This window comes from Mesoplodon densirostris, chromosome 15 (genome assembly GCF_025265405.1).
Source record: "Mesoplodon densirostris isolate mMesDen1 chromosome 15, mMesDen1 primary haplotype, whole genome shotgun sequence".
NCBI classification, from domain to species: Eukaryota; Metazoa; Chordata; class Mammalia; order Artiodactyla; family Ziphiidae; genus Mesoplodon; species Mesoplodon densirostris.
Window position 1 is genome coordinate 1,654,272 of NC_082675.1, and position 18,241 is coordinate 1,672,512.

The window sequence follows — 18,241 nt, forward strand, 5'->3', positions numbered from 1 at the left end:
CATATACATAGATCCACTCTTTTTAAGATTCTTTTCCATATAGGCCATTACAGAGTGTTGAGCAGAGTTCCCTGTGCTGTGCAGTAGGTCCTTATCTATTTTATATATAATAGTGTGTATATGTCAACCCCAATCTCCCAATTTATCCTCTCCCCCTCCCCACCTTTTCCCCTTTGGTAACTGTTAAGTGTGTTTTCTACATCTGTGACTCTATTTCTCATGGAATCTAAGATAATGGTACAAATGAACTTATTTACAAAACAGAAATAGAGCCGCAGATGTAAACATTTTTTAAAGACTTTAAAAAATAATAAACCAGATTTAAAGACTTTGTATAGAAAAAAGAATGTAAAATAGTTCAATAAGTTTTAATGTTACGTGTTGAAATATTTTTGACATATTAGCTTAAATAAAATATATTGTTAAGTTTTTTTAAAAAAAGAAGCACCAGTATTCTGTCCAGTACATTAACATGGGGAGACACAGGGCTGCACAAATCCCACTACCTGCCCCACCCAGGGAGGCTCCTGAGAGGGCAGGGCATCGTCCATCACAGTGTCCCAAGAGCTAGAATGTGCTGGGCACATAGAAAGCGCTGAATAAATGTCTGCTGAGTGAATCCCAGGGTTGGATTTTACCCACGTGTGTTTCTCTTCAGACTTTTGTCGAGAGACCCACAGTCCTGCTTACCTTCCACTAGCAAAAGATGCTAAAGACCACACTTTAAGGACATTAAGATTTTATTTCATAAAAATCACAACATGTTTTCACTATGTAGTGGCGTTCATCGTCTTTCCTGTGCTATAAACTACTTTAAACACACTCTTCTCTCCAACTGCTTATCTTTGGCCAAATTATGCGTAGATAATAAAATACTGCAGAAGCCAAAATATATAGCCTATAAATAAAGTGCACTACTCTCATTCTTTAGAAATAAAGTTTGCTCATTACTTCTCCTGATGTATTAGCTATGTAGGGTGAATATGCGGAGAGTTAAAAACAAAACAAAACCAAGAATTCCATCTAAAATAAAAACAGTTCCTTACTTGATTTGCTTCACCAGAAACTAAATAAGAAAAAAGAATCCAAGTGTAAATCTTAGGAATACAGTGTTCTCACTTCTAGGTGCTCTTGGGCATGACAAGGGTCTAATGCCAAGTTACAAGTGATCTGGTTTCTGGGATCATGAGGAGAGCCTGGAGCAGAGGCTGGGCACACTTTTCACCAGATACGGGGTCTCTGCTTGTGTCAGCCAGGTTCACCCCTACAGCACACCCACGGGGAATGTCCATGGCATTGTCACAACGTGCAGAGTGGGCTGGTGCATCTGGGACCCATCCGGACGGAAGGACAGAGGTTAACCCCTGCGTCAACACGCTGCTCTGTGTCCCACCCCCACTCCCGGTCCCCCCACCCCTCACCGTGGGAGATGCCTGAAGATGGCTGTCACACTCATCATCCTCAGGGCGTGAGTTACTTCACGAAGGTGCCAGAGGAAGATGGAAAAGGTCTTCAAGACGATGTAAAATCTCACTCGGAAACAAAGCAGATGTGTTGGAAGAGGCGGGGCGACGCGGTGGGGAGGCCTTTGATGCTGTTTTCAAGGAAGATTTTCCAGTATCGAAAACAGGTTGGAATTTCGTACCCACACATTTCACAAGCACTCTTGGTGCCGTCATCACAGGGTGACCTTTCACAGCCTGTTTCCCAGCTTTCGATGGCGTTTCGGTTCACGTCTATGACCGAACCCTAGCGTTCCACGGGGTCTCGCCCACACATGGAGTCCTAAGGGTCACCCCATTTCCTAGGGGGCTGAGTCCGGGTCCATAAAGTAACATCAACTCAGAAGATACAGCTATTGCCACCCTTTCCTCCCGGGGTCGGTCAGGACCAGCGTCCTCCCCCGGAGCGGCCCGCCAAGTGGCTCTGTGCGACAAGGTCAGCCCCTGTGGCGACGTGAAATCACGTACTGCGCTCCCCTGCGCTGTGATCCGCTCGCTAGAAACACGGAAAAGCATTTTAAGTGATGAGGAAGAAACTCTCTGTGGGACGTTAGGCCTTGGGAAACGGTGGCTCTGATGGGCCACCGTGAACACAGAGGAGGCTCAGGTGCCAGGAAAGGGGGCGATCTGAAGGCTGACTTGGAGTCGGAAGAGCCAGCGCTCACGAGGACGAGGACGGGGCGGAGGAGCTGTCGGAGCGGAACACCCCGGGCTACGCGAGGCCCCCCCCCACCCCGGCACAGACAGGGGCGGGGCAGCAGGTGCCTCCAGCCCAACGCCCTGGGCATCAGCAGGTGCCTGGCATCGGGGGTCCTGCTTTGGGTGGAGTCAGCAGGTGGAAAACATCCTCGGGCACTTCCCCACGCGCCCCCAGGGGCCTCCGCCCAACCTCCCCTGCGGGACCCCAACTCTCTGGTCCCAAGTCCCCACCGCGGCGCCCGCTGAGGCTAAGCTTCCCTCCTGGTGCCACGGCCCCTGGGTCCTGTGTGCGCACAGTGTGGAGGGTCTGGGGCTCTGCACACTTGCGGTGACAAAGGGGAGGGACCGCTGTGTGCTCCGCGGGGCCCGTCCCTCGTCGTGTATCAGGCTGCGGGCTCAGCGGTGGGCTCTGTCACAGGAGCGGGTCTCAGGAGAGGATGCTATCACGGGAGGCGGCGGGGAGGGCCGTGACCCCCAGGTCCAGAGAGCGACGAGGAAAGGGTCCCAGCGGCGAAGGCAGAGTGATGCTTGCGTGTTGTCTGCAGCGGGTCGGGGGGTTCTGAGCGGTAGGCTGCCGGGTCCACGGCCTCTCTGCTCACACGGCAGACAGGTCCACGCGGTGCCCGGAGTGGCTGCTCTTGTCCCAAGGGGTGAGCTTGGTGGAGCCTGTACCAGGCCGGGTCCCGTTCATCTGCAGACCACAGAGGATCGAGAAATGGAGACTGCTCTGAGACGGGAAACCCAAGTCCCACAGGAGTGCTGAGAGCAAAGCCTTGTGCCAGAACGCTGCCTGGGGATCCTCCTGGGGGCGGCCCCACGGCTCCCCAGAAAAATGAGGACCCGGAGGGCGCAGTTCTCTCCACCTTCCCTGCACAGGTTCCCCTGCCCCGTGGCTCCCAGGTTCCGGGCGCACTCACCCGGGCAGGCATTCATTCATCAATCTATCGTCCACTCTTCATTCACTCATTCATGCCTCTATTCAACCATCCGCTTATTCACTTATTCCTTCGACATTGATTCATCGAGCAGGCTGGGCACCGGGGCCTGTTCTAGGCTATGGGGTCACACCAATGAACAAAGCCAACCAGACCCTTGCCCCCGGGGAGCTCGCGTTCTAACGGGGGAGGCAGACAATGGCCATCAAGCAAATGAATAAACCAGACAACTGCCAAGAGTAGCAGGCACAGGACGCTGGAATGGGGAGGGAGCACCTTTGCTCAGTGCTGTCCGGGAGGGGCTTCCTGAGGATGGGTGCCCTGAGCCAGGGCCTCGCTGACAGGTGGGAGGCTGCAGTGCACTGGGAACCCAGGACATCACCTGCTCCAGGCTGCCCGGGGGCCCTGCCTGGGGCTCTGCGGGGCGGAGGGATGAGGGACCACTTCCCGCAGGAGGAAGGTGAACCAAGCCCAGTGCTGGGAGGTGAGCGGCTTGTTCAGACCCCTGACCATCCGGACCCGACTTCTCAGGCATCTGTAGGGGGAGGAGACCTGACGTAGAGGCCGGGCTGTGTCCAGGGCCTTTTGTGCCTCTTACAGGACACCATCCGCATGTCCAGTGTCTGCCCCCTGGTCAACTGATCCTTCCATCCCACTAAGTCAACATAAGAAGTGCTGGCCCTGGGACATGGGGCAGGAGGGAGGGCCAGGTGATTTCGTGAGGAGGGGGACCCTGCTGTGGGTGTGACATCAGCTCGTGCCGCCTGCAGGCCTATGTCAGGTGTGAAAGGACCAGCACCCGGGCCGAGTCTCCATCACCCCGACCTGGGCAGCCGTCTGCCCGACACGGATGCTGCAGACGATAGAGCTCGGGGAAGGAGTGAGCGGAGGGCCTGGGGCTCGGGCTTTAAGAGACGCAGCCTCAGGACCACGTGGTCCTCTGTAAGACAGAGGCTGCATGCAGCTCAGTGAAGCTGGAAAGCAAGTCCCGGCTGATAAGGACAGAGAACAAGAGGCCTGGGTCAGCGCGGGCTGAGGATGGACGGCCCCCTGGGTCAGCGCGGGCTGAGGATGGACGGCCCCCTGGGTCAGCGCGGGCTGAGGATGGACGGCCCCCTGGGTCAGCGCGGGCTGAGGATGGACGGCCCCCTGGGTCAGCGCGGGCTGAGGATGGACGGCCCCCAGAGCAGAACTGGCCAGCGCAGGAGGGGCGCACACGAGACATCACACGCACTCACGATGTCCGAGCTGAAGGGCTTCACGTTGGCCTGGCGGGTGGAGCTGCTCGTGAGGGTCCAGACCTTGGTTTTATGCTTGAAAGCAGCTCTCACCTTCAAAGGCAGAACGGAAGGCTCGTTAGAAGCAATCTCAGAAGTTGAAAAAGCAACAAGAGGTCATTCTAAAAGGTCCCGAGGAATTTGTGCCGCAGGGTGAGGAAAGGACTCAGAGGCATCAGATCCACAGACAGAGTCAGTGGTTCTGGAGCTGCGCTACGGATGTGTCACTGGTTTGCGTGACAGATACAGGCTGCGTCCCTGCGCTGTTCCCAGCCCTGCACGGGGAGAAAGCTGGACCTGGCCTGCCCTTTGCCCACCTCACAGTGCTGGGTGGGAAGACGGGACACACTCCACGGTGAACAGCCTGGGGGGCCGAGCGTGTGACCGACACAGAAACCACACAAAGAAGTCAATGAAGAAACGCACGCGTGGGGTAGGGCCGTGTGTGGTTCTGAGGCTGCCTCTCCCTCCTGCCCCCTCTGCCACGTGGATCAGACTCAGGCCCTGCTTGGGTTGCTACCTGGTCTTTGCAAACACGTGACCTCTCCTCCACTGGCCGCCATGGTCCTGGGTGACTCATCCTGCCTGCCCCTCCCCCCATCTCCTCCCTCCCCGCCTGACCTATCCTCGTGCAAATGGATGGACTCTCCTGGAAAAGCACAGAGGCGGGGGGAGCTTCTGCCCTGTTCTCAGTCACCGTTCCAGAGGCGTTTCCCCAGGACCACAGCCTGGAAGGGACTCCAGTGCCAAGGAACACAATGCCACTCCCACAATTTACAGGTAAAACTTCTCCCATGGACTATGGGTCCCAAGGGACAGGATCTAGAGCAGCTTCCACCATCCCCACGGCCAAGTACACAGCAGGTGCAATGCCCCGGACTGCACCAGGAGGAATGAGCCCACCCCAGGTACCCCAATGCCCTTGGAGGCCACATCATAAAAGTCCCCTCTCTAACCCCTGCAGTCAGGAGTCCTCCGTACACCCCAGGCCAGCTTCCTGAATGCCTTTGGGGAGGATCTGCTGGGAGCACATCTGCATCTTACTCTCCCTAATATGCGAGATGCCAAGCAAGGTCCTGAATCTCCAGCTCAGCTATTCCACTCTGTCGCCATCTCCCCTGGTCCTGCAGACAGCCAGCAGTGCCCCTGTGACATCAGTGAAGGAGGATGTGTGTACGTTGCTTAGCAACCGGGATGAGGGAGGAAGAGCTGACAGAAAGCAGCCTCCCTGAACACAACCTGTCACCAATACCAAGGCTTATTCAGGGCTACATTCCCGGACGCCAGCCTGATGCCCAACACTGTTCCTGCTCTCCGTGCCCTTTCAGAAATGAAAAACCAGCTTCATATTGTCACGAAGTGGAGCAGACATACCTCTGAATTCAGGAGACAATGAAACAGGAAGATGAAAAATCCCTGGGGAGGAAGGGGAGGAAAACACAGAATTAGAGCCACTTGCGTTGGTTACAAACGCTTTCTGAGGGTTCTTTCCAATGCCACCCATGGGCTCTGAGAGCGGCATCGGCACGGCTTGGCGTTGGGGAGCATATGGGAGTGAGCTGTGATGCTGGACCCCACGGTCTGGAGTCCATAAGCGTGGAAGGGCATCCTGTAATCTAACCTAAACACAGGCAGCCGCCGTGACCAAGATACAAAGACAGGTGGACGCCCAGACAGGCTTAACCTCGGAGAGAAGCAAACATGCCAGGGCGGACAAATGGGAGGGCATGAGCGCATCACTAAACCAAGCCCTGGTGTCCTCAGCTGCAAACTGAGGGTGACGATGACAGTGAAAACAGACACAAGATGGGGATCTCCCCGAACACCTAGAGCCTGCCCCTCTGCGTCCGCACTAGACAAACACTTCACGTGAGTCATCTCATTTAGTGCTAAAAAGCAGCCCCCCACAAAGTGCGTCCTGTCACTGTTCCCACGTTACAGAAGAGGAAACTTTATGGGACACAGAGGATAAGTGGGGCTCCCAGGACCTGGGGTGTGTAGGGCTGCAGCCAGGACAGCCTACCTACCCCCTTTCATTATAAACAGCTGGAAGGAAACTATGCGTGGGGGCTTCTTACAAATTAGGAGCCTGACACAGTCACTGGTCATGAAGACCCGGATGCAGCAGGGACGTCATGGCGAGGGCCGGCGTGGATGAAGCCTCCGGCTCGGTTGCGGAGGCTGTGTATGGCCACGGGCACCCGCCTCCACCCTTCCTCTGGGGGCTTGTGGCTCTGGGGACTCAGACGCTGGGCACCCCAAGTCTCTGGTTTCCAGGCTGTTACCCTTGCTATCCTTCCACGCAGAGGGCAGCTGAGAACTCAGAACCCAAGGTACCCCCATCACCACCTCTCCACGCCTGGCTCCCTTTCAGGAGCTGCCCACGTGCTGACCGTCTTCCTTTCAGGCCTGGATGCGCCTCCACAGACACTGCCCAGGAGGACGGGGCAGCCCTGCTGTGAATGGGGTCCTGCATAGCCCACTTGCTCAGAGACCCTGGTGCACGCCCCATCCATGCCTGTGTCCTCAGGCCTTGGGGACCGTCCACGCGAGGGGTCCACGAGGTGCGTGTGTGTGGAGGGGACGGAGCACGGGGTCCCCTCCTGCCTCAGAGGCAACCTGCTCCGCACGTCCACTCACAAAGCCGAGAGTCCCAGTGGGCCCTTACCTGTAAGGAGTTGAATATGGCAAACATGTACTGAAAGACCACAGCCTGGTTGTTGACAGCAAGCACGCCGAAGACCCACGAGGTTCCCAGAATGGGCAGCAGCACGGCCACAGCTTTTGCTGTCAACCTGCAAGGGGAACGGGGAGGGGGGACAGGCAGGGTGGGTCCAGGTGCGAGGCTTCCAGGTGGGAGCAGAAAAGCCCCTGCTGGGGCTTCCCTGGTGGCGCAGTGGTGGAGAGTCCGCCTGCCGATGTAGGGGACACGGGGTTGTGCCCTGGTCCGGGAAGATCCCACATGCTGCGGAGAGGCTGGGCCCATGAGCCGTGGCCGCTGAACCTGCGCGTCCGGAGCCTGTGCTCCGCAACGGGAGAGGCCACAACAGTGAGAGGCCCGCGTACCGCAAAAAAAAAAAAAAAAAAAAAAGGCCCTGCTGGGAGTGAGACCTGGTTCCTCCCTGCTGGAGGCCTTGGGTCAGGAGCTGACTACCCGGACGGACAAGACAGGGTCCCTGCAAGGCCAGCTCTGGGCCAAGCAGACAGCTCGGCTTCTGCTGGACTGCAGCTGGCACTGGGCTTCCAGGAGCCAGCGCATCCTCTGGGCACACTCAGGCTGACCATCCCAATCCAACTGGTGGTGATGCTGAGGGAAAAGCTGATGCCAGGTGCCCACAGAGCAGAGCACAGCCGAGGAGTCCGGGGGTAGGAGACACACCAGCGCCGGAGCACCTGTGACGTCAGCCTTGAGGCTCTCCCTTGGAATGTGAGTTCTGTGAGAAGAAGGATCTGGGTCCCCCAGTGTCTGCAGAGCCCAGAACAGAGCTGGGGTGGAGGCACTGCCCCAGGGGCTGTCTGAGTCCTGGCTGCCTCTGATACGCCCTGCAAATTATCGCACGCTAACTGGGGCCTGGCCTACCCTGACTCAGACAGCTCAGCTCTCCACAGGGCGGCTTCTGCACATAAGCATGAGAGAGACGTCCAGAGACGGATGGGTGCCACGCTGCCCAGCTAAGCAACCTCCAAGGCCCTCATCCCTTGGCGCTGTGACCCACACGGTCTCCCTCACTAGACAGTGAGTCCTCTAAAGGCTGGGCTCTGCATCTCTGCAGCCCCAAAGCCAGCACAGCGCCAGGACCAGCGGGCAAGATGAGGAAGAGACCACGGAATGGATGAAGGACGAGCAAATGGATGACCATGCAGAAGTGCCGCTCAGGGATCCAGCGCCCCCAGGAGGAGGTGCAGTGGCCCTAAGGAGCTCCCTGGTCAGAAGCCCGAGGTCCCGGCATGGACAGCTCCTAGCAGCAAATCCCTAGAAAACCAAAGATGTGTTCCCACACGGCGTCTCTCAGGGAAGCTGCAGCTGCGTGTTTTCATAAAGTCCATACAGTTAAAATCAGACACCTGAATCTGGGGAACAAAATATCATGAATGATTGAGATTCGATCTTTAGATCCTGGAAAACCCATAATTGAAAGGAGCAGCTGCTGAGAAGTCGGTATCAATGTGTTACTTTGAAAGGGATGGTTCATTTTTACTTCAAAAATGAAGCAATAAATGATAAAATCTTGGAGGAAACTCCTCTAGTTGAGGCTCTCTGAGGACTTGTTAACGCAGACAGAGCAGCCAGGTCCCCTTGTCAAAGGCAGAAGGAGCGGGTCCCTGCAGGAGAGGAGTCCTGGGCAGGTGGGGGACGCCGTCCGGACGCATAAGACTCCCCGATGCCCGCCGCCCTGCTCCCCGGGGGCCGGCATCCACCTCCCTCCCGCCCCCAGGACCTGGATCTCACTTGGGAAAACTGAATGTTCTCTGCTGCTTTCTGGGGAGTCTGGAATCATGACCAATAAATAGAGATGAGAAAGCAGGTGGAAGGCAGCCTTGTTAGGGCTCCTGAGGAAGCATCTCATCGCGTTAGGTCACTGAGCATTGAGCTGCTGGGCAGGAAGGAAAGGACTAGATTGAAACCAGGAGAGTGGGAGCCAGAAGTGTTCCGAGGAGGTTGTGCTGCGTCTTCCTGCCTGGCTCCTGGGGTTCCTGCTTCACCAGCCCAGGGAGGGGACGCTAAGAAGGGAGTGAGGCAGTGACCCAGGGTCCCGCTCGGCCACGTGAAGAAGAGGAGGCGGGGCAGGGAGCGTGCTGGGCGGGGAGAGTCGGGGGTCTGTCCAGAGGCACGGGCCGGACTCTTTCCAGGAGGTCAGTCCTGGGCGCCGTGTCACGTGCAGGACACAGGACCCAGGAGGGCACAGCGGCAGCGCCCCAGCCCTGCTTCTGTGGAGACGCGGAAACGCCCTCGCGATGCACGGCCCCTACCTCCCCCATGTCAGCCTCTACTTGGGGACCAGGTCCCCACGGAGGGCAGATGGGTCGTGGGCTCAGCTGCCTTTCGGGGCCGCAGTGCGTGATGAGGGGCCGGAGGCAGAGACGGGGGCGCGGGTGTGGGGTGAGGTCCGGGCTGCTCTGGGTGCAGCGAGGCCAGTGGTCCTGTGGGTGCCGGGTCAGACGGGGCCCTGTGCACAGAGGGGAGGGCCTGGGGGCTGAGGTTGGGGTGAGGGAGGGTCAGGCTCCTCCCCAGCCAGGCCCCCGGGGCCGGGGGACTGGCGGCCTCACAGGGCAGCCCTGCCTGTTCTCGTTGATGGACGAGGAAGGGAACTGACCCTGACCCAGGAGCATCTCGAAGGTTTCCAGCGGCTGAAAAAGCCCGAGGAGGCCAGAGCCACTTGTCAGGTTAATTTACAGTGTCTGGAATTCATTACAGAATAATTGTCTTATCGAGTTGCTGCTGATATGTTTACTGTTTTCCCTTTCAGATCGGAAGAGATATAGTGTATCTAAAGTAACTTACAGAATGCCAGCTGCCTAGGAACTGCACCCTGTTTCTATAGCAGCCCCTAAATTCCCTTTGAGGAATTCCCACTTCCTGGCCCAGTGGTTCGGGAATGCTGACTGCACCCCAGAGCCAGGATGGACCGTGTGACTCAGGCCAGGGTTAACTGGTGATTTCCATCCACTGGGACTGATGTGTGGATGGGCATGAGCTCTGGTCTGAGTCTCGGTCTCCAGGCTCAGGACCTCTGATTATTGGGGAAAGAGACACACTTTCCCATGGACTTGAACCTCCTGTTGCAGCCATTTTGTCACCAGGAGGCAGAGTCCCTCTCAGCATGAAGCCGACAGAGGGCGTGGAGCTGAGACGTGCGGGAGGAGCTGGGCCCTGGTGATATTACCTGATCTGCTGGACCGAGACATTCTAGACTCATTCCTGGACTTATGGTTGCCTGTGTCGACAGGTACGCCTTGTGCTTTAGCCAGTTTGTGTTGGGTTTTCTGTCACTTGCAACTGGCAGAGCCCCGACAATGGGGTGAAGAAACCCCAGAAGGCAGTGAGTGTGGGGGGGGAACGCCCCCCAATCAGAGACACCTGCTCCTTCAGAGGAGAACCAGCCCCAGAGCAGGTCAGGAAGTTCCACCCTCCTCAGGACAACCTGTAAGACGGCCGCCATCACCCTCACCACGCAGACGAGGAAATCAGGGCGTTGAGGGGTTGAATAGCTCACAAGGTCCCAGCAGACGGTAGGGCCGAGGCAGGACTGACCCAGGCCGGGCGGTCGGGCTCCAGAACCCTCCTCTGGACCCCACCGCCAGCTCCTCTCACCCTAGGGGTGAAGCAGTCTCTGGGAGAACATCTAATAGACCCCCTTCTTTCACAAATGGGGGCAGCAAGCTGGTGCTGGTCACAGAGACTGATAAGGACGCACGTCACGAGGACACCGAGCAAGCCCAAGAGTGTGACCCGCCCTCCTGCTACCCCCGAGCAGCCTCTGTGGGCAGGGGGTGTGGCTGACAGCCCAGGGTGTCGCTTACTTGAAGGCGCTGGGATCTCCATGTATCTTGTAGTTGTCGGCGCTGATCTGTGAAATGACCCTGGTCACCGCGATGAGGATGCCCATGTTGACCTGCGTGAGAACGGGAGACAAGGTGAGGGCTGGAGCCACACCAGCAGGACATCCGAGTCCACCCGGCCACTCCCCAGCCAGGCTTCCCAGGCAAACAGGTGGCGTCCCTGGGAGAAATCAAAGCTGTGTCCTTGAACTTTTACCTGCACAGGTCACCTGCAAGACTGCCTTCTGGGAGCCCACATCTGTGCTCCTGAGAGAAGACGGCCAAACCCCCCAGGTCGAGCCCACAGGAGCACACCGAACCGAAGAAAGCATCCCTCTGCTCGCCACCAAGGCAAGGAGGCTGTGAACCTCAGAACCAGACAGAGCTGCTTCCAACCTCGTTTCACCATGTGCTCCCTGGGTGTGGCCCTGGGTAACGTACTGAAGTCCTCCGAACCTCAGTTTTTCCACTTAATGAGAAAGAGTAGGAACGCCCACAGTGCAATCTGAGCAGTGGAGCACAGCCTGACTCTCACCTCCCGCCCACACCCCAGGCCCACGGCTGTGCGTCCACAGAGGCCACAGCATGGGATCCCCGGAGACCACAGCAGAGGATTCTTCATCTTCTGCCCAATGCTTCCTCCTTGCTAGGAAAGCTCCCCTTGGGGGGCTGGGGGCTGGGAGGCTCCCGTTGGGGGCTGGGGTCTGGCCGGGGCTGTGAGGGTCTCTGGCAGAGGCTCTAGCACAAAGTGTCCCCTCCCGTGGGCAGCTGTCCAGGGTCCTGAACAGGAGCCTGACCAGGCAGGTGACAGCAGGGGAAGTGAGGCCCCACCATTTCCTTCCGCTACAGGGTCCACAGCTGGATTCGGGGCTGGGCTGTGACGGGACCTCTCCCTTGTATCTGAAAAATTCCGAGGTCATTTACAGAGTCGGTGAGGAGTGCCGCTCCGTGTGTGAGCCTTCAGGCCTGACCACAGGCAAGGACAAAGGCTTTCCTGGCAGGCCACACGGGGAAAGTGGCCCTCCCCACACAAGACCTGGGCCACAGCAGAGCATCCCGGCTCTGAAGGGGACTCAGGCCCCTCCTGCCCCGGCCGGCCACGCCGCACACATATCTGCGCTCCTGGCCTGAACGCCCTCATTAGAGGCCTCCTTCTGGGGGCCCAGCCTGGGGCCTTTCCAAAGCATCTCTGCTGATACCCCTTATCTCAGGGGCCTTGCAGACACTTCTCCGCGACCTGCCTCAGTATCCAGCGCTTCCCCCACTCCCAGCCCTGCTCCCGCTTCCTCCTCCCAGCTCCCAGGTCCAAGGCGCAGCAGCAGCCTCTCCTTCAGAACCCGCTCAGCAGTGAGGCATCCCTATCCGCGCCGCCCCGTGCGATGGAGCACTGGGAAGCTGGCACCTCTGCCCGTTTAGCCCCTCGCTTATACCATCACTATAAGCGAGTAAAGCTTTCGTCATTAGTCTTTAGAGCAAACAAAGAACAGATGCTGTCAGTGGGGCGCTTGTCTTCGCTGACCATCTCCACACCCGGCAGCTGGGCTGCTGACAGGCTGCCTCATTCGCCCCCGTTTTCTTGCCTGTAAAGTGAGGATAACGATGGAAGCCTTCCGAGGTCAGGGCACACAGGAGAAGCTGGCAGATGGGAACAGTCGGCCACACCAGTGCCCTCCATGCCTCCCCGCCCCGCACTGGCTGACGGGGTTAGCACCACAGCAAGGCCACACTCAGCAGACAAGAAAGAGGCGGGCCAGCCCGGATGCCGGGCTATTGGTGTGACAACACAGGGACCCTTCCATTCAACGGGGTCAGTGACCAAAGCCAGGGAACTAACTGGCGGCCGCTTTAAGGATGGGGATGTCTATTCCAGACGCTGAGGTGCAGTGAAGTCTGCGAACAGCTTGTTCTGAGGTCAGACAGGCGCTGCACCCGCCCGCGCCCGGAAGGAAGCTCGTCCTCACCTCCAGTGACAATAGCTGCGTCACGGAGCTGGGACATGGGGCCCGAGTGGCCAATCAAAAGCCACAGTCCCTGCTGCTCTCACCAAGATTCAGCGATTTTTCGTGATTAAATGCTTTTCAGCCTTTGGTTGATTTCTAGAGTTCTGAAATGTTTGGGTTTTTTCCACGTAGAATTCTTCCAGTAGCTTCTTTGTATTCTAGGGGGAGAACATTTACTGAGGTCCTCCGTGTGCCATCCTGCAAGTCCTGCCTCTTTCACTTTGGGAATTTATATCCTGGGTTCCTCACCCACTGGCCAAAGCTGAAGCCTTGTTTGTAACCAGATAAGACTGGAAACACTTGAATTGTTTCCAGCAGGGAGCAGTTTGGGGGGCTACTGTGGGCAGCCTACTCTGTGGATGCATAATGGACCAAGGCAGCTCTTCCTGTGCTGATGAAGCCAGAGGTCCAGCACACACTGTGTGTGTGGAAAAGGCACAGAATGAGGTGAATATATACTTATATCTGCCTATATCTTCATAGCACCCCTAGGATACACAAGAAGTTAGCATCAGGGGTTGTCTGTTTGGAGGGCGGGTGGAAACCAGGGAGTTAAGAGAGAGACGTGGGCAGAGACTGCTCAGATATATACATTATTAAGCTTTGCTTTCAAATTTTTAACCATGTGTGTTAATGTTTAAAAATCAAATTGCTTAATTAAACTATAAAAGGGAAATAATATCAATCCCTTTTCCTGTGAATGTCTCAGTTATGACCTTGGGCTCAGGAGGAAAACAGGCTTAACTGTGAAGTGTCCCAATAATTCAGGGAAGGGGATGGAGAAGCCACAGAGCCTGGGACCCGGGAGACGGACGCCAGGCAGCCTCTGGGGAGGAGCCTGAACACCCCACGTGACCCCAGAGGTCTCATCACAACCACCTCTCCCTTTGCTGGCTGGAGGCTGACCCGGGATTCTGCCCTAGACCTCTCAAGTGTGACTCCAGGCGATTCAGACGCTGTGATATGGCCACTGAATGGATGATCAGATTATGGCAAATTATTTCACAGACATAGAAATGCTACAAGTGATTAATTCGATTTCAGGTCTTTTGTTATTTCTTGGCCTCCGTATTTAAGAGCCGGAAGGAAGCGTTTCAATAATGTTTAAGCTGCCCATGTGATTGGCGTTACAATTCATCACCATGCCTATGTCTCCGAAGCTTTTGCTGGGGTTTATTTATTTCCCCTCTCCCTCTTTCAGCCGGGGGCCTGTCTGATTTCATTTGGCATGCACGCTTCCCCCCGCGTTGGTCAGACAATCACGTTGACCACGGCAGCGTGAGAGAAGGTGCAGGCTAACCTCCGAGCCTACATTAATGCGCAATTAAGTGGGAGACGGCAGCTGAGGGTGAAACAAATCTGGCGTTTCGTGAAAATACAAAACAGAAGCAGGCCTGGCCCCCTCACTCCATGTCACTCGCCCTGGCTCGTGCCTGGTGCAAACTGGGAAAGGCCCTGGGGTGAGGCGTTTGTAACGTGAATGTGGGGTATTTCATCAACTAAGTATCTCGGCATTAGAACAGCCAACAAGCTACTTATGACAGATGTCAAACCAATAATTCACAGGCTGCATTTCAGCAAAAAAAAAGGAGGGGAGGGGTGGAGGGAGGACATTCACTCAAGACCACGGGGATGTTTGCTGGGGGGAGGGGACGGCTGGGCAGGGCCCTGGGGCTGGGACCACGCTGTCTCTTGACCGGACTCAGGGCCGCTCAGGTATTTGTGGAAAATCACTGGGATGTGTACCACGATTTCACAGTGAAAGGTTATGCATGCAGACACACATAAAGACATAGTAAACGCTTCATGTGTATCTATACCTGTTTCTATGTCCGTATAGGTATTTATGGTTCTGTATCTTTATGTCTGTAACTATCATTGTAACTGTACCCATGTCCATATCTGTTCTGAGGAATTGGTAACTGGATCTGTATCTATGTATCTTTATTTAGGTACCTGTATTTGTAGAGTCACACAACTAGCTTGGCTTCTCCGCAGGTGAGAGGAGGATTTTAAAACTCTAGACTCTTTCTCTTCCCGGACTTGGAGGCCTTTTTCCCGGGTGGCGCCAGCACGGAACAAGCCCCCTGGGGGGGCTCAGACTAAGGTGGCCCCTGTGGCCCATGGCGTCCCTGCTTCTGTAAGACCTGCCTACCCCGTGGGCACTTGTGCACTCAGCCTCACTGGAGTCGCCCAGGGAATGACACCCATGTCCCTTCACAATCGGGGAGAACAGTTTGTGCAGGGACGGTTGGTGGGTGCACACTTGGCCGTGGGGTGACAGGTAGGCTGTGAACCGGAAGGGGCTCTGCCCTTCCCCCCCCCCCAGCGCTGGGCCCACCAGGCGCCACGGTGACAATCCCATCCCACAGGTTCCCGTCCCTCCGAGACCAACCTCACCGGGACACAGCGAAACCGCACACCCAACACGAACATGCACCTTTCCAAAGTGTATTAGTTTAAAATGATGCACGTGGCATGTGGGTGTTTTTCAATGGATGGGATGTGCAAGCAAGTACCCCCCGGACACAAACCCCTCTCTGGAGAACGCCATCCCGTGTGCATCCACCCAGACATTTCTTTCCCACGGACGTGCTCACGTGAACATGCGCCCGAACAGAGCTTCGCACAGGTTACACAAGGGGGCCGGGCCCTACTTGTGACACTGAAACCTGCTGTCTTCAGAGCCCCTCTGGGAACAACGGGGCACGACTCAACATGGCACAAGCCAGGGTCCTCAGAGGAAATGAGAAACACGGGCCACTTCCGCCCCCGGCCAGCCTGAGCCCTGACAGTCGGAGAGGCTGGGTCTCAGGACCCCTCTGCTGCATCCCCTGGCCTGGGGTCTGCATGCTTTTTCTCTCAAGGTCCAGGGAGCAAACATTTTTGGCTTTTCAGGCCTCCCAGTCTCTACTGTAACAGCGAAACTCAACGGCTGCGGCGTGAGAGCCGCCGCAGGTTGTAAATACGTGCCCGGCACCTGGGAGCCGCAGCCAGCTGACCCTGCACTTGACCGTTTTCAGCGGACACCCCCTCCCCCCAAGCCCAGGGCTCTCCGACTTCCCGCAGCCCACCTCGGACTGCACGCCAGCTCCACACCGGAATCACCGGGAGCTCTGAAAGGCCCAGTAAACCCAGAACCTCCCAGGTGGGGCTCAGGCAGGAACCGTTCCCAAGCTCCCCAGGGATTCCGTTACTAACAAGTGTGAGAAGTGCAGTCCTCGCAGGTGCGTGGCTGATGTCAGGGAGAGGGGCTGGGGTGGAGGTAAAGCCCCCTCTGGAAGGACAGCAGGGCTCCAGCGAGCCTGGAGGACATGGGATGCGGGGACCCTGCTGTTGGACGCCTCGCTGTGGTGGGTGGTAGGGAAGGATCCAGGCAAGGCCGCCTCGGATACGCCGCCGTCACTGACCAAAGTCAGAGGAAACAGCCAGCTCACCCGGGGAGTCTGGGAGGGGGCGATGCTGCCGGGCCCTGCAGACCTGGGGGGTTAAGTCAGCACAGAGAGAGAACAGGGAGGAGGACTTACACACTCACTACTCCCTTCCACCCCTCCCACTGTCCGTGCTCTGACCAGGAGGGTTTAACTGTCGGGGGGACTGGAGTCTGGTCTGAGCCTGTGTCTCCATCTGGGTGACAAGGCGAGTGGTCCTCCCTGACCCCAGGAGCGGGAAGGGAGGGCACCCGCGGGGTCGCTCACGGGAGCCTCTGTCATCCTGTGAAAGGCCGGGTGGTAAAGTGACTGCAGACGGTCCTCACGCAGCCCTGGGACAGGGGACAGCCTGGAGTGAAAGCTCAGGGACGTGTCACCACGACAACGCACCACCTCCCGCAGCTGAAAGCAATTGATGGAAGGACCCGGGGCTGTGCTCAGAGCTCGGAGTTAACGCCAAGGACGGACGCCCTGAGACCGCAGTCGCGTCCCTTTCCCGACCCGGCAGCCCTTCCTGGAAGGAGACCTCCTTACAGAGCTGGTGTGCCGTCGCCCTGCACAGGCAAAGACTGCAGTCCCCCCTTCCCTCGCAGAGGTGACACAGCAGTGTGATTCTAGCCGTCTGTGATGGACAGAGAAGGAGAACATCCCAAGCACCACACGGGAGCCAGAGACGGCGAGGGCTCACGGCGTGCTGGGGACACCAGCTCCTGCGAGACAGAAGCGCTGAGGGCAGAGGGACAGCCTCAGGGACCCTGAGGCCAGGGCTGGGCCGGCGCTGCCGACAGGAGTGTGGCCTGTGGGGGACGGAGCAGCCGTGCACCCACCGCCCTGCACGAGGGATCGGGGGGTGCACTCCTGGCCCCCGTCTCCTCCCTCCCTCTGAGCCTGGTCCATGTCCATCCGGACTGGCCCCCCCGAGGACACTGAGGACAGGAGGGGAGTGATGTGGGAGGGGCACCCAGCTGACACCCGCAAGGCCCCCGTCTCCCTGTCGCCCACCCCTCCCACCAGGGCCCTGCGCGGACCCTACAGAGAGCCCGGTGGGCCCACGAGCCCTGCAGAGCTGGGAGCACAGCCCCACCTCTCCTCTGGCACAGAGGCCCGGGGGCTGGGGCCACGGGGACCCAGGAGGCTCGCAGAGCCAGCAGGTCAGGAAGGGGATGCCCCCGTCTCCCGCTTGTCCCCGTGGACGCCCCTGAGCACACGTCACCTGGCAGGGGACCGGCGTGGAGGGGAGCGGAGTCAACGCAGCCTGAACGGGGGAGCGTGTGTGGGGCTGGCGCCACCGCCCTGCCTCGTGTCCCAAACGGACGACGATGCCCCCCACTGCCCTTCTGGAAACCCTCTACCAAGAAGATGCTGCTGCACCTCTGCGTGGCCTGAGGATGTCTGAGTGGAATTTTAATTAAGGAGGAAGAAGCCACATCTTTAGGCGTCTTCCCTTGGATACGTTTCTAATTAACCACCAGGGCCCACGGCCTCAGTCAGTGCCACCGAATTTGGAACAAAGTCAAAAGAAGCTTTCAGATCAGCCGTTGGGGAAGGGAGCAGGGGGGTGAGTGAAAGGAGGGCTGGCTTCACAGTAGTTAGGAAAGATCCACGTGGAGGGGATGCAGGAGCGGTGGGTTCCAGGGCCATCCACAGACCCTCCAAATAAGTCCCTCCTCTGGCAGCCATCCTTGGTGACACAGAACGTTGGATCTGTCCTTAGGATTGGGAGGACAGTTCATGCGCCACCATAGCTGGGGCACCCGATGGGGGAGGTGACAGATGAGGACACCAAAGGCTCAAGTGTCTCTGGCTGGAGTCCCTTCCCTCACCCTCAGTACCAGGCTCACCTGGGGGCTCAACACC

The 18,241-nt window shown here is 57.6% G+C and overlaps 1 protein-coding gene across 2 annotated transcripts in view; it reads right to left on the minus strand.

Moving 5' to 3' along the window:
• Positions 1-1,430: 1,430 nt before the first annotated feature.
• ADGRD1 (adhesion G protein-coupled receptor D1) overlaps positions 1,431-18,241 on the minus strand; it is a 146,760-nt gene continuing 129,949 nt past the window's right edge. For both annotated transcript variants that reach the window (XM_060118957.1, XM_060118959.1), the window contains 5 exons: positions 10,936-11,027; positions 7,082-7,208; positions 5,788-5,829; positions 4,375-4,467; positions 1,431-2,892 (listed from right to left, as the gene is read on the minus strand). In XM_060118957.1, the coding sequence (XP_059974940.1) occupies positions 2,797-2,892; positions 4,375-4,467; positions 5,788-5,829; positions 7,082-7,208; positions 10,936-11,027 (450 nt within the window). In that variant the 3' untranslated portion in view covers positions 1,431-2,796. The remainder of the gene's footprint in view (positions 2,893-4,374; positions 4,468-5,787; positions 5,830-7,081; positions 7,209-10,935; positions 11,028-18,241) is intronic.